General features: G+C 39.9%; 2 protein-coding genes and 1 pseudogene across 2 annotated transcripts in view; 1 reads left to right on the forward strand and 2 right to left on the reverse strand.

Moving 5' to 3' along the window:
- The window catches only part of LOC110041892 (D(1) dopamine receptor-like), a 46,228-nt gene extending 34,181 nt beyond the window's left edge, over positions 1-12,047 (reverse strand). Inside the window, exons 1-2 of the mRNA XM_089297922.1 lie at positions 11,753-12,047; positions 847-923 (exon numbers count right to left, since the gene is read on the reverse strand). The gene's annotated coding sequence lies outside the window, so the exon portion shown is untranslated. The remainder of the gene's footprint in view (positions 1-846; positions 924-11,752) is intronic.
- On the reverse strand, positions 3,110-8,046 carry LOC149106545 (uncharacterized; annotated as a pseudogene).
- Positions 12,048-18,559: 6,512 nt separating the features above from the next.
- LOC110041843 (thyroxine 5-deiodinase-like) lies at positions 18,560-20,567 on the forward strand. Its single transcript, XM_020747166.2, has 2 exons — positions 18,560-19,168; positions 19,445-20,567. The coding sequence occupies exons 1-2, from the start codon at positions 18,689-18,691 to the stop codon at positions 19,709-19,711; spliced, it is 747 nt and encodes a 248-aa protein (XP_020602825.1). The 5' UTR covers positions 18,560-18,688; the 3' UTR covers positions 19,712-20,567.
- The last annotated feature ends 3,278 nt before the right edge of the window (positions 20,568-23,845 follow it).

The following is a 23,845-nucleotide window of genomic DNA, read 5'->3' on the forward strand; positions in this document are numbered from 1 at the left end:
AATAAACAAGTCAAAAGCCCACGATTGTAAGCGTAATTTGTCACCCACGATATTACGTTTTGTGAAAATTCCGAAAATCATTTCATTACCCATACTTGTATTTAAAACCGAAACATTACTCACGCAATATTTTGCAGGAGTAAGATCAAAACAAGACAGTTATGAGAAAATGGCGCTAAAATTAATACTAATTACTTCGCTAATACATGAAGTTCCTATGGGGAAGAATGCAAGTGAAAATATGAAAGATCATGTATTTGAACTGCGGAGAAAGAAGTGAAGAAATGAAAGATTGATTTCGAGCTGCTGTGTTCTTAATTGCGATGATCATTCCTGTCTTAACATCAACATCCGAACAGTCATGATCAATAGAACAACTTTACTTCATGGGAGCAGAATGCGTTTCCAAAGTCTCGTTAAAAACTGATAAGTATCCGGAAAGTGAATAATCCACCCGGACAAATCTGAGCAGTCACAGTGATATCTTTTCTCTTTTGTGCGTCTTGGTATGGTTCTCAGGACAAGTAATCCGGGTACTGCCTAAAGACGAACTATCTGTTTCGCTGATTCGCAATGCCCTTGCCAAGGAGTTAAAGGTTTAGAGCATCCGATAGCAATTCGACAGTAAAATGTCTGGTTCATCTCGAGGGATTATACCTCCTTTGCCGGGGAGTGCATCACCATTCTCCTCTCATTCTACTTTGCATGCCAGGAAAGAAAGAGAAAGAAGGGGAAGAGCTCTTTCCCCCTTTTATCTTTCCTACTTTCTATGAAAACGTGAATGTTTGCTTCACAAAAACCAACTTTTAACACAGTTGTTTACAAACGTTCTTGGTCTCTCCTTACCTGAAACCTTGGGAAGCAGTTTTCTTGGTGTCCTTTTGTGGTCCGTTTTGTTCGAGTTTCTCTCCTGAGTTCGTCTTCTTTAACCAAAGATGAAAAAGAGAAAAAAAGGTTATTTATAAGACTGAGTGAAGGGGCAGCTTCGGTTCCTGCTAATGTAAGGTAATATCGGTACCGAGAACTTTACCAACACAATGAAATTTGTTAATATAAACCAGTAAATAACGGGCGTCATTCAAGGAATAGACGTAAGCATTTTTTATCTCTGTGTCATTAACAATATTTTACAGATTCGTTGTTAATCCACAAAGAATATCTTGATGGTGTTTGCCCATTGCTACTGACCATATTCTGTCAATACAAGACAAAGGATAAAGATCTCTCCAACGAGGCAGTACAGAAACAAAAGGCCGGAACAGAGATAAAGAGGAGTTTATTTTGTTTCCACCAACCTGATGTTGGAATATGTATCCGCTGACAGATAAAACTTGCGTTTCTACAAGAACCGTTATTTCGATTGAAGAAATTTGAAACTTAGTCGGTACAGCAAACACTATACTCCTAAAACTTGTCTTGATATTTTCGTTGAACATGCTAGACAATTCACATGAAATAAGGTAAAACTGTAATTTTCCCTCAATCATGAGATAATTTCGTAGTAGCAAGTAGTTACTAATTATAGATATGTAACTTTAGGCTCCCATCAGTGGAGATTTTTACCAATTTTACATTCAATAGCAAAATTTTCTTTTTCATTTTATTGATTTAGTAACAAATAGATAAAATATACTTGTTTTTAATTAGTTATCAATCGTTTTGTCATTTAGTATTTGAGTATGAAAACACATAAACTTTAACACCTCCCTGTAAAACCAATAGACTCGATACACAGGTTAGTTGAAAACAAAATCAGCATACATTTAGTGCAGTGAATTTTGTTTTCATAGCGTTTTGCAGACTCTAAAAGACTTTTTCATATTCTCTGACTATACATGACGCGACGGCAGCCATGCATTTTGGTGTCCCAAAGCAATCAAACGGCGACTGTGTTGGTGTACCAAACCAACCCTATGGAAGTTGAAGTCTTTTCTTGTGTCAACTATTTCTTTTGTTCCAATAAATTTGCATGTGTGCTGGCCACGTAAGTAAAAACGATTTTTATGCTAAGAAAATATATCGCCTTTGGCTGCAGCTTCACACTTCAGACTTCGCAAAACAACTGATACTCAATCATGGTCAAAAACATAGATACATGCACGCGGCGTCGCCGCATTTTTTTTTAAATAGATGGTAGCTTTGGAACTTTTATAACGTCTGCCATGCTATGGAAAAGTTTTCATGTTATTTCAATTATGATCTGCAGATCTACAATAATACCTACTGAAAAAAGCTTTATGTCACCCCCAAAAACAAGATGAGTTAATGTCCGGTAGCTTTTAGCTACTTTGCGACCCACGAATGTTTGTTTTTGTTTTTGCTTTTTTCTTTTACTGAAACTTTTAATTTTCAAAATTCGATCGAGTGTAAAACTTCAGAAAGAGACATATAGAAGCCTAGAGCTAACCCTCTTAACTATCACTGTAATGCATTTTTTGCATTAACCCTAACCCCTTTAACTATTTCGAGTGGCAAATCACGTGACGAGGGCAGAAAATCCCGAAACTTAAACCGCATCCATTTTAAAGACATTTTTTAAAAATAGCATAGGACTTCACTGTTCATTCCCAGTAAACAAGTCGTATGACGAAATTTATGACGTCAAAAATATGCGGAATAATAGACTTTTTCAGGCTTTTTGAGATTTGCTTTTAAGTTGTAACGATAATAATAATAATAATAGTAATAATAATAATAATGAAGAATTTGTAGTGCGCAAATTCCATATGGATATGTTCAAATTATCTAAAACTAAAACTCACAATCCCTATATTTACAATTACAGCTAACTAATCTAAATCACAGAAGAGGTGGTTATCAAAGGCGGGAAAAAAATAAATAAAATGAGATAAAATAAAACCTAAAAGCTAAAATTCTCAGAAAATTACAATAGAATTTGGATTTTATGAACAAATATATCTTAAGTTTGCCTTTAAAGCCGAAAGAAACTTAAACATTTTGCAATTTTGACCCGAACGCCTCGGATCCATGTTAGAATATCGATATATCGAACGCGGCCTATTGAACTAAGTGCTACCAAGAACATCATGAGCGGGACTTGAACCAGTCTAGCGCTGCGTGCCACGAGAAGCAAGGAACAGACGAGGTATTAACAGCAAGAGAAACTGTATTTCTGCCATGTGCGATCTCCTCACATACACACTCTATGTCCCGGATTCCGGGACCGAGAGGGGTCTCGGGACTAGTTCCCAACATCTCCCCCCTTATATAAAAAAAAGAAATGTCTCTTACAAAATACAACAATGGGCCCTATAAATGGCCTAAGAGAATAAGCAACTGTAAGTCAATGTAGACCTCTAGGTCAGTTCATAGTCTTCAAACCTCGAAGGAGGTTTGATGATCCTCGTTCTTGTTCTTGTGTTCCCTAGAATGGGTTCTGTAGGTTTGTCTTGGCTGGCTAGAGTTGCAAGATTCGTGGACCCATTTTTTGAGAGTCTCTCTGTTTCTGCGTGTTGTGTCTGCGCTGGGGGATGATTGTTACATGTAACTACAGTTTCTTCTGCTTGTGGTGTTATGGTGACGTTGCCGTTGTCCGGTGGTGGTTCCTGGATCAGTGGCGGAGGGGTGGTCTGTGTTGGTGGAGGAGACTGTTCAACTGTTGGCGTGATATGAACCCGGTTTCTACGGATGTTGCTGTTCGGTGTCTGAATGGTGTATGATCTGGGTCTGTCCTGGGAGAGGATAGTTCCCTGTATCCATGGATGACCCCTCTGTGTAGGTGGAGGTTTCGCATAAACGCTTGAGCCAACAGCAAGCTCGGGATGTACTTTGGTTGGTGAGCTGTCGTAGTAGCGTTTGCTCGCAGCTCGCTTCAAGGTGAGCTCTTGAGTGACGACAGCTAGGTTCACGGGTGAAGGCTTGATGAGGTGGTTTGGTGTTGGCAGTGTTGTCCTTGTACGTCGACAGAGCATACGCTGTGCAGGCGAATATGTGAGTCCCTGGGGCGGCGTGTTCCTGTAATTTAGCAGTGCGGACTGGAGGTCAGTGGATTTCTTCAGTGCTGTTTTGGCCACTTTGACGGCAGCTTCGGCTCTCCCATTGCCTCTAGGGTGATATGGTGAGGAGGTAGTGTGTTTGAATCCATATTGTGTGGCAAAGTCCTCATATTCCTTGCTTGCGAATTGTGAGCCATTGTCAGTATGGCACATCTGTGGTATGCCAAACCGCGCAAAGTGGGCCTTGGTCTTGTTTATTACTGTGGCGGAGAGGGTATCCTGGAGTTCGTCGACTTCTATCCAGTCCGAGAAATGGCAGACAGTAACCAGGTAGTCCTTCTGCTCATGGCTAAAGATATCTTTGCTCACAATTTGCCACGGCTGCGTTGGGATTGGTAACGACTTCATAGGTTCTTTTGTAAGAGTTTTACTGTACTGGGCACAGACACTGCAGGTGTCGCACATGTCTGAAATGGCTTTCCTCATGCCTGGCCAGAATAGGACTTCGCGGGCCATGCGAATGTTTGACTCTGCTCCAAAGTGGTTCGCATGTATTTTCCCAAGCATTGTTGAGTACATGGACTGTGGAACTAGGACTTGCTGACCTTTGTAAATGATTCCATTGTGTATGCTTAGTTCCTCTGTGAAGGTCCAGAAAGGGCGGAGGCTGGTGGCCAGGTGTTGTTTGTCGTCGGGCCAGCCAGAGATGATAGTTTGTTGTAGATCAGTCAGGGTTTGATCCCTTTTGGTTTCTGATTTGAGGAGTTCTTCTGTGACATCTGTGAGACGGGGGTTGTGGTCATTCTCGGAGTGTTCAAGTTCAAGGCGGAACACTTCAAACCCTGTTACATTTGCATGCACTGGGGTGGGTAAAGCAGCGCGGGATAGTGTGTCTGCTATATGAAGGCTTGTACCTTTCTTGTAATGTAGGCTAAACTGATATCTCTGAAGTCGCATTAGCATTCGCTGAAGACGTGCGGGTGACTTATGAAGTGGTTTCTTGTAGATGGTTTCTAGGGGTTGGTGGTCGGTGTGCACTGTAATGTCTGACTTGCCAAATAGCCAATGATCAAATTTCCCAAACGTGTTGCAGATGGCAAGACATTCCTTTTCGAGTTGAGAGTAGCGCTGTTCTGTGCTGTTCAGGCTGTTTGAGGTAAAGGCGACTGGTTGGAGTTTACCGTCAGCATTTGGTTGGAGGAGCGCTCCCCCCAGGCCTTCTTCGCTTGCGTCTACTTGGAGTACCACAGGTTTCGCTAGATCATAGTATTGGAGGATTGGTGCAGTGGCGATCAATTGCTTTGCATCATTGAATGCTCTTTCTTGAACCTCTGTCCAGGAGAATGGGAGATCTTTCTGTGTTAGGGCAGTGAGGGGTCTAATGACGGTACTCAGATTTGAGCAGTATGGCGATAGGTAGTTGGCCATTCCCAGAAAGCGTAAGAGGGCTGCCTTGTTTCTCGGTTTGGGCATAGTAGTTATCGCAGTGACTTTGTCAGGGTCAGCTTTCATCCCGTTTGCTGTGATGATGTTGCCCATAAACTTCACCTCTGGTAACTTGAACTGCAGTTTTGTGGGGTTTAGTTTAATGTTCTTTTGGAGGCAACGTTCCATTAGGGCTACAAAGCGACGATCATGATCTCGCTCAGCTTCAGTGAAATCTGTTCCCTCTCCAAAGACCAAAATGTCGTCAGCTATACAGATTATGCCCTCTAGACCCTCCAGAGCAGAAATAAGTCGCATCTGAAATTCTTCTGGAGCACTTGAGATCCCGAAGGGAAGGCGTTGCCAGCGGTAGCGGCCATAAGAGGTGTGCATTGTGGTCATGCGCGAGGACTCTTCGTCAAGAGGTATGTGGAGGAATCCATCGCGTACATCAACAAGAGAGAAGCATTTTGCATGGGCTAGTTTATGAAGCTGCTCGTTGAGGGTTGGCATTTGGTAAATGGGACGAAGGATGGCTTTATTTACCGTCTGGCTGGGGTCGATGCATATTCGGACTTTTCTGGGAGTTTCTCTGATGACTTCATTTGAGCACCATGGAGTTGGTTCATCAACCTTAGTTATGATGCCGGCGTTCTCGTATTTGTCTAGGGCACTCTTTTCTGCCGCCCGTTTTGCCACTGGGATGCGGTGGATAGGCATTTGAACTGGTGTTACATCGTGTTTAATTTCAAAATGCACAGGGGGCCCAAGGCAGCCGAGACCTTCAAAGTTCTCAGCATATTCCATTAGAATGTGTTCTTTTTGAAGCGCACCTGCGGGGGGTAGTCGCCGTTTAGCAGGGATGTTGATCGGTTGAGACGGAGAAGGGAGTGGGTTGCAGGTGCTTGGTCTGTTGTTGTGGAGTTGTTCGATGTGGTTGCATTCCACTTGCTCTTGTGCTTGCATTTCCTGTGTAGTGGGCGGGGTGTCCTGTGCTTCGTTGTAGTGGGCGATCGTTACTGACGGAGATAGAGAGAAGATAGTGTCTGATTCAATTCTGATAAGTCCCAATCTTTCACTGTCGCCCCCTGATAAGAGGGCGGGCTTGTTGGCCATGATGTCATCTGGTAGGATTTGGAAGGTTAGGGTGACATACTGATTTTTCCTTTGGCATAGCAGCTCGATTTGGCCCAAAGGTCTCAGTGGGCGAGTGTTCCCATATGGTTGTAAGAAAAAAGGTGATTTTGACATGTGGATGTCTTGGCCTAGAGTGGTGAGGGTACTATGAGATAGGGTGTTGCACGAGGCTGCTGTGTCAATTTGGAATGTAATTGGCTGGAAGTGTGAGCCGGTAGCTGACAGGGGCAGTTTTACAAAGTATTTCCTCTTCTTCTGTGGAGTTCCTAGAGAGTAACATTGCTCGTGATAATAATCCGCATATACCATGTGGTCGGTTGGTTCGTCTCCACTAAATTGCAAGTGATGCACATCTTCCCGACGTCGACTGCTGCCCCTGTTACTGGGTGTTTGGCTGGGGTTCCGGTTGTTGCGAGTGGAAGGAGGCAATGGGCCTCCCCGTCGTTGTGGTGGTTGGCCGTTTGCCAGGCAGACATTGGCGAAGTGGTCATTGATACCGCATTTCGAGCATGTTTTGCCCCGTGCTGGGCATTGTTTCCATGGGTGAGGTCCCCGTTTGTCTCCACACCAGTGGCATGTTCCAGGCTCTCTTCGTAGTTTCATTTCTTTATGTTTCACCCAGTGGACTCGTTCCTCGGTGGTTGATTTTGAGGAGTCGGTTATCAGCTTGTTTGCGGTGTAGGCAGACTCTAGGGTCTTGGCTTCGGTCACCACATCTGCCATGCTCTTAGGTGTCAGGCTTGAGATGTGTTTTTAGCAACTCGGCTCGCATGGCGTCGTTGTTGAGTCCAAATATAAATTTGTCGCGGTACTTTTCGTCACTGAGTGTTCCGTAAGAGCACAGGCTTCCGGCTTGCCTAATTCTTACTTCCCATGCTTGTACCGATTCGGTCAGGGTTTGGTTATGGCTCCAAAACTTAAATCTGTCGGCCAGAATTGAACTGCCGGTCGATCCCGTGTAGTGGATGCGAAGTTTCGCCATCCATATCCAAGGTTTGGCTCTGTCAACAGTCGCGATCTGAGGTTCTATCGTGTATCGTATTACCTGAAGTGCTTCGTCTGGCATGGCCGATCGAAGTGCGGCGATTTCGAGCTGTGGTTTCTTGTAATACTCGGCTGGCTCCGTCTCTGGGTCTTTGTCCAGGTTACGGTAGTCTGCTTGAACGCAATAATCATTGAACCTGACTTCGAAGTTTTTAAAATTTTCGGAAATGTTTCCGGTTAGGTTGAGTTCTGGGCGCTTGAGGTTCGACGCCATGAGTTTGTGTATCCAACGTAACGTTGCGAGAAGAGGTTTCGTGATCGAAGTTTTCGCTGGGGCGGTTCTAAAAAAAGGGTTGATCCCACTTCTGACACCAAGTCTAGCGCTGCGTGCCACGAGAAGCAAGGAACAGACGAGGTATTAACAGCAAGAGAAACTGTATTTCTGCCATGTGCGATCTCCTCACATACACACTCTATGTCCCGGATTCCGGGACCGAGAGGGATCTCGGGACTAGTTTCCAACAAACCCGCCACCTCCGGATTTCAAGTCCGGCGCCCTAACCACTCGGTCAAGCTACCTCCAACAATTCTTAAACATAATGACTGAAAAGGAAATTCTAGTACCAAAACATGACAGGTGAAAAGAATGAAGACGAAAATGATTTTTTTGTAAAATTGGTAACGCTAAAACAGGAGTTCGGTTGCCGTTAGGTTTATCCTATTTTCTAGAATCAAAATCCAATTACATAAACTTTTAGTCGATTTGAACGATGAATTATCTATCGGAAAAGACAAATTCAGTGAAGACGCATGACATTATTTGTCGGCATGAATGCAGCACAAGCTTATAATTAAGAAAATTTCGCCTGTACATGTTATGGTCTTTACCTGACCGAATAATTTGCAGAACAAAACGAAATATTCAATATCAATTTTGTCGATCAAAATGATAACTTTAATTAGCACGGAACATAATTTGTGGTGGTGTTAAATAACCAAACAGAAATTTTTATATATATTCCAATATAATCCTGGGTTATATAGACTGGAAATTTAAATGGGATCGTGAATTTTCAAATACGTTTTGAACCTGACAGACAATGTAACAAAAATTCGCATTAAAATATTCTTTGGCTTGAATCGGTATTATATTAGCCAAAATATATATGCACCCAATTCAAGAAGATTTTTTGAATCATTACTCGACAAGAAATCCAATTTCACAGAAAGGACGTTTATAACATTTCTGATACGCACCCAACTAAATGGCTTTCAACGTCAGGCCTTCCCGCAATATAGCTTTCGTATTTGCTCCTCTGTGAGAACACTGGTTTCTTTCTCTTTGAACATCTGTCTAGTTTCAACGACCGACCGTAATTGATAAGAAACTTTATAACCGATTGTTAATAAACACCTACAAACAATGGGATTCACAACTGCCGGTTTGTGGATAGCATTATTCCAATAATAGTTTATTTGCTGGGGTGTACATCTTCCGATTTTTTAAATTAACAGATGTTTTGGAGTGTGTCGTTAAAAAGAAGATTTTTCTTTTTCTTTTTGATCTCCTAAAAATAATGGCCACAAAACATTGACTCGGGCAAAGCTTAAAAGCCACTGAAGGTGCTACAGAAGTTGGTATAATTTTGGTAACTATGAATTAACCAATCATTGCATTTTCAATTTTTCGTCTCCTCTTATCTAACCTAATTTACTAACCTAACCAAAATAAATCACGAGTTTGTACAAAATCATTTTTCGTTTGGAAGTGGAAATGTGCTGAATCGTCCAAGAGAACACGAGTCCTGGTGCAGCACCCTTAAATATGGTAGGTAAAGTCTGCATACGGGGCAAGCAGCCCATCAGCCCGGAGCTTATCCCGGTTTCTCTAGCATGAAGCGTCTAGGAGTATTTCTCCGGAGGAAAAAAAACATTGGAGGAACAAGAAAACGTATAGCCAATGCACTAATTAACAATTATTCCAGGATGATAGATAGCCACTGATGAGGCGTGTAGCACCAAGTTCGCAATATTCATATCATATCCAGCAAGCGCTAGTGAAATAATTGTTTCATTAAAAATGAACACAAAATATAGACAACTAAAATAAACTAAAATAAAAATAAAAACGCCCCAAAAAATTACGGGTACGCTTACCATATTTGCAGAGCATGGTATAAATTAACCTATGCCATGACGGCTAAGCTAATGAAAACTCTTGAATTACATTATCCAATGTGAATTCTACTAATAATATAAAGAAGGGATTACAGATAAATGCTTCGCACTGTCCTTTAATTTGAGGCTTTGCGAAATCAGAACCTTGCTTTCCTAGGATGTATAAAGCGCGATAAATACTGCATCTTTAACATCTTTGGAAAGACCTTTTGGTAAATTGTTGGAAAATTTTTATGAAGACGAGAAGATCATTATTTCGGCATCGGTATCGATTTGAAATAAATGGGATCGGAAAAAAACAAAAAAAAACAATTGAAATGTACAGTAGGCAATATAATGGATTGTAACGTTAATTAAAATGCCTACAAAAAAAGCAATAAAAAAATTTTAAAATGTATATAAAATTTTAATTTTATTTCAACGTTACTTTTAATTTAATTTTTTTATAATTTTATATTTTAATTTTTTTTTTTTTTTTTTATTTTTATGTTATTTGAACCTCCCACATGCAGCAGTTAAGACTATACGTGCCTAGTTTCCTGTCTGAATCTGATGAGAATTTACATTTCAAATCATTTCGTTGACGCATATCTGTATGCATAACATCACCTGTCTGTTTGAAATGACACTGTACTGATATGAACAGAACACTTTAGCAATTAAAGGATTATCGCTAATAACCGCAACTGACACAGGGATTATGGACCGAAAAATAAGGTCCACCGCCCCGCCCACAATTAAAACCTCCATGATTCAAAACACGAACTCGGGGCCTTATTTATGTTTCTTTTTCTTTTTCCTACGTCTCTTTTGAAAGACGAGGCAGTAAAACGAAAAAAAAAAGGCACGTTTTCTCAGAACCAGGAGAGGTCTTAAATTGTTTATGTTTGTCACCGCCAAGGATGGCAATGTTGGTCCAATGCCAGCCCAATGTTGCTCCAATATTGAACAAACTGGTCTATTATGTTTTTGTCATTAAAACACATACAAAAAAGTCAATAAAATACATTGTTGTCAAATAAATTACTTGTTTTGCTGTGTTCTCAACACGTTATGCATTTGTGGGCTGTTTCCAAGAAACCGGTTTTTAGTCTTATGACTGGATAAAAAGGTTGTGCACAAGAAAACGTGATGTATGCCTGGAGAGCTTAGCATGTCAAAAAAACTCTTTTCTCTTTCGTGGAATAAACCTAAGTGCAAAGTAATATACTGAAAATAATCAATGTGATGAAGACGAAAAGGATGTTTTTTTAAAATGGGCTGTCGGACTTTCCCCAAACGTCTTAATTAAAATTAACAGCTTTGTCATCAGTAAGGTTCACACGATTTATGACATTAAAGTTCAGACAATATGTCAAAACCAACAGTACCGAACAACAAATAATGAAACTAATTTTAGTCATCGATATAATATTGCAGCAATTGCAGCAATAAAATGAAGCTATTTTAAGTTGTTGTATAGCGGAAATTTAAATATCTTCCTCTGTTTTAATGAAAACGCAAGTACTCATTAACAGAATCGACGATTGGCGGAGCTTTCTGTTGAAGGTTAATTAAAGGGGGAAATAAATTTAACTTGACAGGATCGGTTTTGTTCTAACTTTTTACAACAGACATGATATTGCACAAGTTTAATGAAAAGAAAATCTTTAGGCGATATTGCCATTTGAACTGAAATATTTCCGGATTTATCAGAGAGGAAAAACGAAAGAATAGATTTCCAATTTTCATTCCAAATTCGAATAACTCTAATTAATTAGCTGGCAACTAGTAAAATCTTATTTTATTTTTCTTATAATTAATTTTAGGTAAGGTACGTGACGAATAACAGCAACGTTGTTCTGAATCTTTTGTTATTTCGCTTCTGTGCTGAAATAAATTTTTTGTTTTGAAGAAAAATTTACACGACACAAAAATTGCTTAAGTTAAGAATTATTATTAAGAAATCAAAATCAAGATCACGGTTGCCTTTTGAACAATGCCTGAGTACGTAGTGTACCCGGCTTGAAGACGTTTACAATTGCTTAAAAAAATCGCTCGATTTTATCTGAATTATACGGGGTGAAACATACCTTGTACAAATTTTGCCAACGTAGGAGGACTTCTTGTCGTTGAAGGCTTTTCTCAGTCGGTTTCCGTGATGTTTAAGCTTTCCATGTTTATTTTTGAGTCGACGAAACTTCTCTCTCAGATCAACATCCACCCAGCTCCAATGACCAACTAAAGTAGGAAACTATCAAGTAATGATATATAAACGCCAAAGTACAGAAAACGCTATTATCGGGTAGGCCGCTGATTGGAAAGAACATGCAGCGCATTTAAGGCGCCAGTTACGAACAGAGCCCCGCGATCTCAATCGCTTGCGAGATTTTACATCCATTTTCTTATCGCCTTAGGTCATCTAATCTATAAAACGTACCGCGGAAATGGTTTTTCCCAGTTTACTACTACAAGCGCTGCCATATTCACTTCTGTGCACGCAACATTTTGTTTTAATAGCTCCGACTTACTCCATCGTCTCGGCATCGACCAGAAATCAATCAAACATTGCATTACAAGGCGAAACACAGTTGAAGCGAGGCTGAGAGATTCACATTTTACGAAAAAGCTTAATACTTTTAATCCCCGAAGAAAAAATATTTTTCCCTTTAAAAACAGGTGAAATAATTTACAACCCGTTTATCAAACAAAAGACGGAGACTCTTTTACGATTCTTTAGTGTATGTGACACGACAAAATTCAAAATTCGGCTCATTCATCTTCCAGGCATTGTTCATGCACTCGTTTTTTTTATTTTTTCGAAGCAGCTGTCATGAAAATATCGTCATAAAAAGGAGACAACTATGAAACATGGCTTGATAACAATAAAAGGCTGGGAGATTAAGTAACCACCATTTGTCAAATGGAACAACTTCTTAACCAATCAGCGTTCAGCAGTTAAGAAATTTACTTCTTTATATTCCGCAATGCGGCTTGGTTTTTTACCTTTATTGCCACCGTGAAGTCTGGGATTTTCATCTGTTAAATCTCTTAAACCTAAACACACAGAACGTATTGCTTTCTTTCAGTCCCTGAATGTCAGTAAAGAAAAAAACGTAATTCCAAGACTTTTATCCCAAAATCAGCTATTTACTCCGCCAAATCATTAAAGCAATTTTTGATTGCTGCAATCAAATTATTCTGCCAGAAATCCTTCCAACATCGATGTCGGTGAACGCAATCAATTGAACTAATGACGAAGCTTAGAGAAAGGACCAATCGTGAGTCAGCATTTGTCCAGGGGAACTTTCCTTTTTTTTTTTACTTGCATAAACCATTTTGAACTGAATGACGCGCAGGCTATCAGCGAGGTAATTCCTGATGATGTAACAGAAACGATAAACTTTGAAATCGAGTTAACCAATCACCCAAAATAATGCGCTTAATAAACTGCGGTTTTCGGGAAAGAAAACATAAATTTGATAACAGATATACTGTGCCAATATTTGAGTAATGGACATTACAAGCTTTTCCGTGCTTCCAAGAGTTATGGAAACACAAGTGGGAGTTTTGGAGCACGAGAAATGCTGTGGGAACACGGAACTTAGACAAAAATTGCTTTTTTGGAGGTCTCCCAAATTTCCACGAGTTTCTCAATAACTCGATACAAAATGGATAAAATAGTTGTTTTTCCTCTAGAGAGAAAAAAGCGATAGCGGTGGCACTTGTTTGTTGCAATTGCTAAAAATTTCAAAATTCTCTTTGCGTGTGTGATCATCACGTCAAAGCCAGTGGTATTGCTTTTATGGAGTGAAGAAATACGATGAGAGACCGGGGCAGACTTGGAAATGGGGGTCGGCCGATTTTCCTCAAAAATCCACACACAAAGTCCATATGCCGCTGACTTATAAATGCTAAAATTTCAGCTTCCTTGATCATTTTCCACCTGATTTTCCATTTATCAAATTGATTTGAATTTTTAATAAAATGAAACTCATTCTAGTGATAAACAATGTACAAACCTATATTTGACAGTTTCAAATAGGAATTACCTTAATTTATCACGAAAATCGATGGGAATGTATTTATGTTGACACCCTCAGTAAAGGGCCTTTAGGACGTTTTTGCGTCAATCTTAGTAATTTTTCTAGATATTACTACAATAAGGGTTAGTAAAACACCAACCTATTGCAAAAACTATAAATGTAGACGTTTAGTGCGATCGCCTGGGTGATAGTAGTTCTGAAAAGAACTGTTTTTGGTGACTGACGTTTCGTCAATCTTAGCAGAAGTCATCTTCAGAGTCGAGTGAATAGTGTTTGTCAGTCTATTGTGTTATAAGTCTCGTTCGTTCAGTTTGGCGAAACGTCAGTCACCAACAACAGTTTTTTTCAGAACTACCGTCACCCGGACAATCACACAGGACGAACTACCTAATACCCATTTACTATGAAATGCAGACATGTTAAGAGACAATAAGTCCGTCCGTTATGCATCTCGTTGGAGCTGTACTCATAAGCTGTCCTCATGTCCACATCTAAACCTAAAACCTAACTTGAGCTAACCCTAAGCCTAGGTAGCTGCTAACCCTAATTTCTTTACAGCATTTTATTTGAGATTTCAGGATATTCCCCTCACCTATTCCATGGGACTACACGATGCGCAAGGGAATTAGTTTCCAGCAGACTCTCCGTGCAGTGAATTGTAACCCTGATTTTCTAAAAGACGTCTGTGCGCTCTGATTTCCGACCATTTCCCTCACCTATCCCATGATTGGGACGCCTGTGTAGCAAGAGTTCCCTTTCTGCATTCTGACCGCGCGTAAATTGGAGCTAGAGCAAAAATTAGACGAAGCAGGGAGTGGTGGGGCGAGCTGAGTTTTTGGTCTCATTTAAATTTACGCGCGGTCAGAATGCGGAAAAGCTCTTCCTAAGGGAACGCTTGCTACGCAGGCTAATGAATGGGAAAAATCGACAAGTAATTGTTTTTGTGAAACTTCAGCAACCCCTAACCCTAGGCGCTAACCCTAATTTTCTATAACACGTTTGCGCCATGAGATTTCTGGGCATTCCCCATATCTATCCCAGAGGGATAGTCGATGCGCAGGGAAATTCCTTTCATTCACCTTCTCAGTGGCGAAAATTCTATTCTAACTCTAAGACCTAAACCCTGACCCTAACCCTAATGTACATTCGCGGAACACAAACTGACTATATGTAATATTTATGTAACCTAAAAGACCAAACTATTGGAAAATATGTATGTATAAATGCATGTTATGTGGCAATAACTAGGAGCTGTTCGCATCTTGACAAATCCCATGATACCTAGAGGGTCTCAATTTAATGATGTCTTTCATGGCTAATGGCTAACTTACAACAACAACAACTGGCTTTATTTGCATAACCATAAGAGCACTACTGTGTTACAAAAGCTTTTGTAAACTTAAGCTGAAACAGTAATGATTATCGTGAACATGTAATAAAGTTATGATATAGCAATCAAGTTACATCGGTAACATTTGAAAGAGGAATATTGCTTCGATCAAAGCAAGATGAAATGAATTTTGCTAATAGAATATTAACATAATGATTTGTAGAAGTCATAAGAAAAGTTGGAACTTACCGATGACTTACTTTCCTTACGGTTAACAGATGTCTTTAATTAATAATTAACTTTTATTTTAAAAAAAAAAAGAAAGTCGAACGACTTTATTGATGACTTTAAAACATTTTATGGTCTTAGAAGCATTCCAGGAAGAAAAATGGTTTTATTATGAGAATTGTTGAGTAATATAGCTTACAAGCCACAAGACAAGACACAAAAAACGTCTTGAGTAGAGATCTTGAGAGTTTCACTTTCGAGGCTAAACTCTCAACTAGGAGACTGTCGCTCATGAAATTCGTGATGACGGAGCCTCTGCCGCGCCCCTAAACATCAAAAATGGACGTCATTGAACAACCTCGTTCCAGGGCTTCTCACCTTACCGAAAGAGCGGAAAGAGGAGAGATCGGGTTGCTCTTTGAACTGATGATGTCGTAATTCCTATTTGTTTTTTCTATTAGGAAAAACCTTCCAACCACTGGATAGCCGAGCAGATTAATGAACTCTCGTGAATATTCAAGAACTCACCAGAAGTTTTAAACATCACGCAATGCATGTCACGAAGTCCAGATCACGTGATACGTCTGTACTTTATTCACGCAACAGGTTTAAAACGTTAAGAAATTCATGAATATTCACCAATAATAAGCAACAGACAGGGAAAACTCCAATAATCAAGAGAACATTTCTTTTGCGGCCGAACTCAAACAAACAAGGGAATTACGTCATCACTTTCCATCAAGCTTGTTTCTGGATATTGGCGTGACACACGGTCACGAAATTAAAATCACGACACTTTGATTGAGTTATTCTTCTTCTTTTAATAGTTTTACCCTATTAACTCTTAACTAAAACCTTTTTTCCCTTTGTTGTTGAAGTAATGTTTCAATTTTCAAATATATGTTGTAATCGTATATCATTTATCTTTACAAGATAACCAAGGGTAATGGAACTGACTAATAAAACTTATCCCTGAACCTAGTGTTGACGATGAAAACCTTGTTAGAAGCTGTGAGAATTATGACGTCAAGCATGCTATTTATGGCTATTATGCGCGGCAAGGTCACGATTATCCAGACCAAGAAATGTCTATATATGTAAATAACTGAAACTACTGGATGTTTGACGTCATCATTTTTCTCACGCATGAACTGTAGCCACAGGCTGCCCAAGCTTTTGTCGAGAGTGTTACTTTGGATTTGTCATAGCCAGAAAAATTGTCGTATTTTAGATTAAAGTCCTTAGCAGTGGGATCACGAAAACCGTTTAAAACCACCACTACAAGGTCCCAGACTCGCAACAGGATACAAACATGGCAAAATTAAGTTTATTTTAATCTTGTCGCTTCGGTCGTTCGTAAAACCGATTTGCGCTAATCTGGGGTTAAGAGTCACTAGGTTTTAATTTCAGTCCGTTTCAGAAGCGCCCGTTCAATTTCCGCTAATTTAAGGGACGATTGGAGATAGTCCAAAGTGAAAACTGCTGAGCCGACGGTACGGAAATTAAGAGAGATGAGTTTTTCTTTTCTGGTCTTTTCTGAGGGAAATAATTGTTGGTGTTTCATAAATGACTTAACTCGAAGTTAACGTTTAACATGACCCTATGTTGGACAATCGGTCCTTAAGTAATTGGCCAAAATATGCTCGACTTTCTCAGTACAGCAAGTCCGATATACATTCTTGTAGTTCTTAGCGGTCAACCCGTTGTCATATTACTGCTCGTGACTTGAGCGTGGGTCGTCTGTATATTGTCAAGCACCAAGAGAGTCTCTCTATCACCACGGTTTAGTGGGTGATTCCCGTAAGTAAAATATTTTACTACTCAAAATTCGATGAAAGGACAGGTGAAGAAAAAACGTTTAAGGTGTTTAAGCTTTACTTGATCTTTTGACCGTGCCGATATCTTTTATCGCGTATACAATAATACCCCACGATTATTTACTCAACTGCATTCAGTGCAATAGAGCTACCGCGAGAGACAAGCACAAGTGTTTTCTCACGCTACTTGCACTCTAGCAGACCGGTATAACAGGTTATTGTTAATCCCCGCATTCCGACCTCCGCGTGAGACCGACGAGAAGGGTTCACAACCAGGATTTCGGAAAAGTAAATATTTGAGGTTACAAAATTATTGTTAGAGTGAAGCATGCAGCACAGCTGAAATAACGGCTGCTCATTTGCATTATGACTTGATATACGTACAGCCTCCCCATAGAGCTGCAATATAACTGCTCAGTTCTCAAAAATATTTATTGCAATACCCCGGGTTTGTAATAAGATATATACACTTACTGTGAAAACATATCAAGTACCATTTGCATAGTGCCGATGTGAAAAAAGATTGTATCACTGAGTCAGTAAGCCACTTACATCAGAAAACTTGATTCAGTAGTGCAACCTTGAATAGTTACTGGAAATCATCAATGATACGATATCTTTTAAGTGAAAAATCTCAAAATGCAATCATTGGTCCAGCAGGTAAACCTTTGAAGGGGGCGTATAGGCATACGACAAAAGAACGGAACCACAATGGCTGAGTAAAAGTGTGTTCTTATTTCTTGCTATGACAAACGACTCATTAGGCTCATGTTAATGGAGCGTTATCTTTGATGTCGGTAGAAGCGGAAGCGAAATGTAAAATAGTTTCTTTTTTTTTTAAGACCGGACACTTCAGTAAAAGCATTTTGAAGCCAGTGTGTTTGTTGTTATTGTGTGGCTTGAACTGTACGGCCAGGTGTTAGCGGCGCATGAGTCGTAACGTACAGTACTGATTTGTTGTTAATTGCATTAGATTAGGAGCGCGCCCCAAGGGATACATTTGTATATGGCGGCTTTATTGACTCTTAGTAATCACGATAATTGTGCAGTGACTTTACACCTTGAGCACGAAAGCGAAAAAACGTCAGTGAATTATCCATAAAGATCACAAAATCAAAAATTAAGAGCACATAACATCAGTTAAGCGTTTTGTGGACTCAAATTTCGATTTCCTGCGTCATGAAACGAGTGACTGGTTTTTGGCACCAGTCACCACAAAATATAACAATTAACGACATGGACCATGTATGGCTTCGTATTTTAAACTTAAAGGTAAGGAATTATAAGAAAAAAAAAAAAGAAAAAGGAGTAAATATTCAAGACAAGCAGAGTTCTCTGCTCGAAGATTTCATTTTTCTGAGAATATTCTAGGGTTTTCCGCTCCCACTACTCATTTCACCGTGGGATGACATGGTGTCATTTTTAATTGTGGTAATTATACACCGGGCAGTAGATTTGCTACCGTATTGTTCTAAGTCACTCACCGAAAGCGGATTTTTTTTTACGTGGACTGAGTAGGCGCGTATATAAAAAGTAACAAACAAAATATTTGTTCATTCGGGAACGATTCGAAACCAAGTATTGGTGAGCTCTTTGATTGCAGTCTAGATGTTTGTGGAATTTCAAGGCATGCAGAGGTTCTTCCTCTATACGACACTCGTTTTTGTGTTCACCGTCGGATGGCTCTTAAAGATTGTCCCTTTTTTCAAGTCGTTCGTCAGTATTGCTATGTGCAAAATGACAGACACTTCCTTGCCAACGGAACTTTACTGGGATTCGCTGTTTACCTGGAAAATGCTTCAGAATGTTTATCATTGCGTGCTCGCTGACAAGAATAAGAAAGTCAAACTGCACGGCAAGGCCTACAACTCTCCAGTCGTGTCGGTCGATGGAAAACGTTGCCACCGGCTTCTGGACTTTGCAAGGGGCAGCCGACCTCTGGTGCTTAATTTCGGGAGCTCAACCTGCCCAGTGTTCATGCAAATGTTGAAAAGGTACCAACAATTAAAGAACGACTTTGCAGAGGTGGCCGATTTTGCTGTGGTCTACATCGAAGAGGCACATCCAGTAGATGGCTGGGCATTTAAGGTAACAAAAAATACTTTCCTTTTTACCGTGTGCAGCTCATTGTGCTCATGTCTATTTTTAACATGTAAATGCACTTTAAATAATTTGCTGGCCTGCACAGATGAGATCGATGTAAACAACTTTGTTGTCAAGCGGTGGCCATCGACCAAACTTGGAGAAGTGCCACAAACTCGACACAGTGCCGTTAGAGCTGACTAAACAAACTCCAGACAATTAGATGAAAATTAAAATAAAAGAGCCAAATGATTATACTGCTCTTGTTTTTATCTTAATCAGGGGATCAGTGACATTCCAATGCACCGTACACAACTTGAGAGATGTAAGGCCGCTCAGAAGATGACAACATCCGTCGACCTTTCTGGTTGTATTGTGGCGGTGGATTCCATGTTAAACGCGGCAAATATCGCCTACGGTGCTGTGCCAATTCGACTGTACATCGTGCAAAACAGTGAAATTGCCTACGAGGGTGGCCCAGGGCCCATGAAATACCGAATGCAAGAGGTGAAGACATGGTTGGACCGAGCAAAGTTACTACAACAATGACGTTGTGTTTAAAATGTTGCGAGAGACTGACAGAGAAAACTGGTGTTAAGTTTCTCCTTTGCCGATAAGAGAGGAATCTTTGCGTAAGAGAAGAAATACCACAGAAGGGTTCAGACTGTCCAAAGCAAAAACTGATATGGCAATCAAATCAAAAAGATATATCAAGAGGACACTCCGGCATGGTTCAAAGACTAGAGAAACTAACCCTGGCCTTGCCAAGCCGTCAGGCGTTTCCGGCTCTGGTTATAAGCCTACATTGAAATCCCGGATCAGGAGTAACAAGATGAAAATGGATTTTGCTCTAGTGATAAATTAATTAAACCTTGAAAAACTTTAAGAAGGCGGGCATACTCGAGTCAATGCCCTTTGGAAACTTTAGTGAAGCATACCATGTCCACAACATATACTTAGTTCTGACAGCGAAAGACGATAATTTAGTTAACAATTTCTAGTAAGAATGGGTAGCATAAGTGCTTTTCACGTTCTCATCTTTGACGGAAAAGTAATTAAAAAAAGGAAACTTCAGTGTTTGATCCACATTCCTTCGCATTAATAACCATTATATAGATCACATATTATATATTCTTCTTTTCAGACTCCTATCGTTTATTGTTTGAAACATGTGAATATGGTAGTAGTGCCTGTATTTTTTGTTACTGAATAGACTTCTCACCATTTGTATATACGTCTTCGCATCCAATTTGTATATACGTCAGCAGCGTGTAGCTACGTAAACAAATAGTCTTTAGGGTTCTCTAATCATAGACTAACTCAGCGAAATCTTACGTTTTTTTGTCACTGAGTATCAGAACTGCTTTCTCTAAATACATTTACGTCTAATGTCTCAGTCAAGTAATTCTTGTGGGATCTTTATTCAGTGATCAAAGCCACCGTTTTCGAAATATCTTTGCAAGATCTAACCACAAAAGCAAAGCACTTCCTATTAAATCAGTAAGCAATTACTGAATTAACGTTTGACACTGGGCAGGGGTCTTCATCTGGCCTGCAAAAGATGTTCATTTAACATGTGTACATGTGTATTGTGTATTAGTACAAGTTGATCAAGTAATAGCAGAGGGTACCAAATGGGGCATTTTACGTTTTTGACACGTTCGCACGAATTTTAACCTTGTTCGCGTATCGCATATGCTTTTAGCTACTTCTAACAAGCACGTGTCTGTTAGTTGCTATCCATCGTGTCCACGAGTCACACACTTATTTTGGCCCTCATCACGTGCCACCCTCATAAAAGAGTGCGATTGCTGTGAAAGATATTAACTTGTCTTTTTGGTCCATTTGCACCAAATGCGCAGAAGACAAAGAGGTTTGTCAGGCTTGGAATGTAAGAACAACAAAACGGTTTCTTGGGTACCCGTCGATGCATAACCTTTGCTGACTGCTGTTTTGCTCCGGATGGGCAACACAATCGTAAACCATTGAAATCAGCTCCTTCTTCAAATGTCTTTGCTGCTGTTAATAACGCATTATATTTAATCTTTTTGTGGTATTGGCTTATATATCAATAAGCTATTTCCTACGCTAAAAGGCTATTAAGGTTTTACTAAACACCGGCATCTGGGCGATATGTTTTTGAAAGGACATTCCAGCTGGTTAGTCAAGTTTAACGTGTTGATACAATTACCTGGAATGAACGCCTACGCAATGTTTGTTGGTGTGAAAAAAACTGGACAACATTTACAAACTCTGCAATTTCATTAGTTCTCTTTCCCTTCAGCTTCTCTCTTCTCCTATCAAAATACACTCTTTAGACCAGCAACAACTTCAACGACTTCAAAGCGGTGTCCATTTTCAGGGGACTGTGCAACTTATTGGGTCCAGTTCTGTCATTCCGCGCAAAAATTTTCCATAAGCATGGAAACAAAATTTTCTTCAACCTTGATACTCTTCATTTCTAGCGATGTCGAGAACAGTTTCACATAGTAACCCTAACATTGGCAGCTTGTTGATATTGAAATGTGGGTGGCCATCCTGCGTGCTGACACTACAATTTTCTTTTTGTTGATAGTGTTCAACACATGATCAGTAGTGCATTTATGGTAACAGGCGTGTATGATACCCGCAAAATATTACTTTATTCCTTTACGGAAAAAGAGAATTTAGACGTATCGCTTCGGAACTGCGGCGGAAAGAAATTATTGGGCAAAAAAAAGGTTTCTGAAACCGTGTCTCTGAAAGGTTTTGTCTTTTGACGCTATTATCCTGGCCCAGTCAGTTACTCATCCCAGGAGCCCAGTTTGTCCTTAATCCTACAAGCCGGAATACTTAGCTGTTGTAATACCTCTCGAGAAACTGTCTGAAAGGGGAGATGAGGACTTCGTGGCTACTTTAGAGCATTTTTGAGTGTTTCGAGTATGCGAGTCCCGGATGGCGCTCTTTTTCACTTATAATATGGGAGAGCCTATCCATAGAGAAACAACGCAGCAGCTTTATACATATAGTCGACAACTTTCGAACCCCAGTGGTCTGGAACTATCATGTATATGCTATAGAAGACTCGTGAGTCACGAGCTCGAGTAAAACGATTTGCCAAAAAAAAACAACTCATCCGGCCTTTCCTAAATATTGTGTCAAATCATTTATCCGTTTCAGTAAATAAGAGAGAGCAAATAGGTTAAGTTTGTGAAATATTCAGATATCAAACTGAAGATAGTTGTGCAAGAGTTTACAATTGGATCTGGAGCAAAGCGGTTTGACAATAATATAACACTAGTACTAATCTCGGACAAACCACAAGTTTTTTAATCCAACAAAGAGTTACTTAGACCAATGTCGGTATGTCTAATCAAGGAGCACGGAATCTCTAGATCTAAAGAAAATCCGGGGATATATAAGTGGTACGGCCCTTAAAGTATGCACATACCAAACCATCAGAGCTTTTTTTACGTGAATAGTAATCTTGCAATGAGGCAAGTATGTTATTTTTTAACTGAAATGTCTTACGTGTTGGAGATAGCGGGCCAGAAGTCGGAACTGCTGGACCATGTAACGACTATAGAGACTTTAAGCCTCTCGAGCAATACTCAGTAAACATTGCACAATCAACAAACAACTCATTTTGTAAGACGATGTCTTGTTTTAAGTCCTCGTACATAGTTTTTAGCAAAGGAATTCTATAATAAGAGAGCCTTATTACATGTTTTACTTTCCCAAATACATTTGGCTTAGGATACCTCATCTTCAATGACGAGAAAAACTCTGCATATTCTAACTGTTACTCTGTGGTCAGTGATCGATTCATTTTGCTGATGTGGTTTTTTACACTTGTTTGTTCTTGTTTGAAGGAGAAAAATAAGTTAAATAAATTAAATTAAAAATAACTCTAATGCGTTTCTCATGGCCAAGACACTTAACTCTCACAGTGCCTCTCTCCAGCCAGCTGTACAAATGGCTTCTGGTAAATTTAATGCTGGGGGTAACCCTGCGGTGGACGAGTATCCTGTCCAGGGGGGAGTGGAAATACTCCCGTCGCTTCGTGCTGCAGAAATCGTGATAAGTTCCGGCCTAATGATGGGCCACTTTGCTCGTGTGCAGGTTATGGCGTTTCTATTTGACGTGCAACTTATTGAGGAAAACGTGGCGCTCTTCCTGGCCGATTTGTTTTTTTTTTTTATCTTCCGTTTTGAATGTCACTCGAGCGCTGGCGCCCAGTCTTTAGCTGATCTGCTTCTTTGGTTTCAGGCACTCGCTGTCTATTTTAAACGTCTGCGGTGTAAAATTGGTTTCATTATTTACTCTGTTCTTGGGGGCCTTGGATTGTAAGGTTTTGACTGTTCTTGCCGCTATCCTATATTGCCTAATCAATTAGACGACGTACCCTCATTTTTCTCTGGGGGAGGGAGTTTCCAACAAAGTTTTATCCTGGAAACGATTCTATTAATCGAGCAAATGATTTTACCAAAATGTTCCGAAATTTTAATCCTAAATTTTATTCCTAAAGTTTTCAGAACGAGCTATTTTAATTTGAAAATCCCTTTTATATACCTAAATAATGGGTTTTAATCGTACCCTTTTCTTTACTTCAACTTATTAAAGCCCTACATTTTTTTATACACCCCATGCCCAAGCCTGAAAAAGATAAAGGAACCCTTTCGTGTGGAGCTTTCCCATACAGAT

Source organism: Orbicella faveolata, unplaced genomic scaffold (genome assembly GCF_042242905.1).
Source record: "Orbicella faveolata isolate gen_17 unplaced genomic scaffold, um_ofav_v1 contig_3, whole genome shotgun sequence".
Taxonomy (NCBI): domain Eukaryota; kingdom Metazoa; phylum Cnidaria; class Anthozoa; order Scleractinia; family Merulinidae; genus Orbicella; species Orbicella faveolata.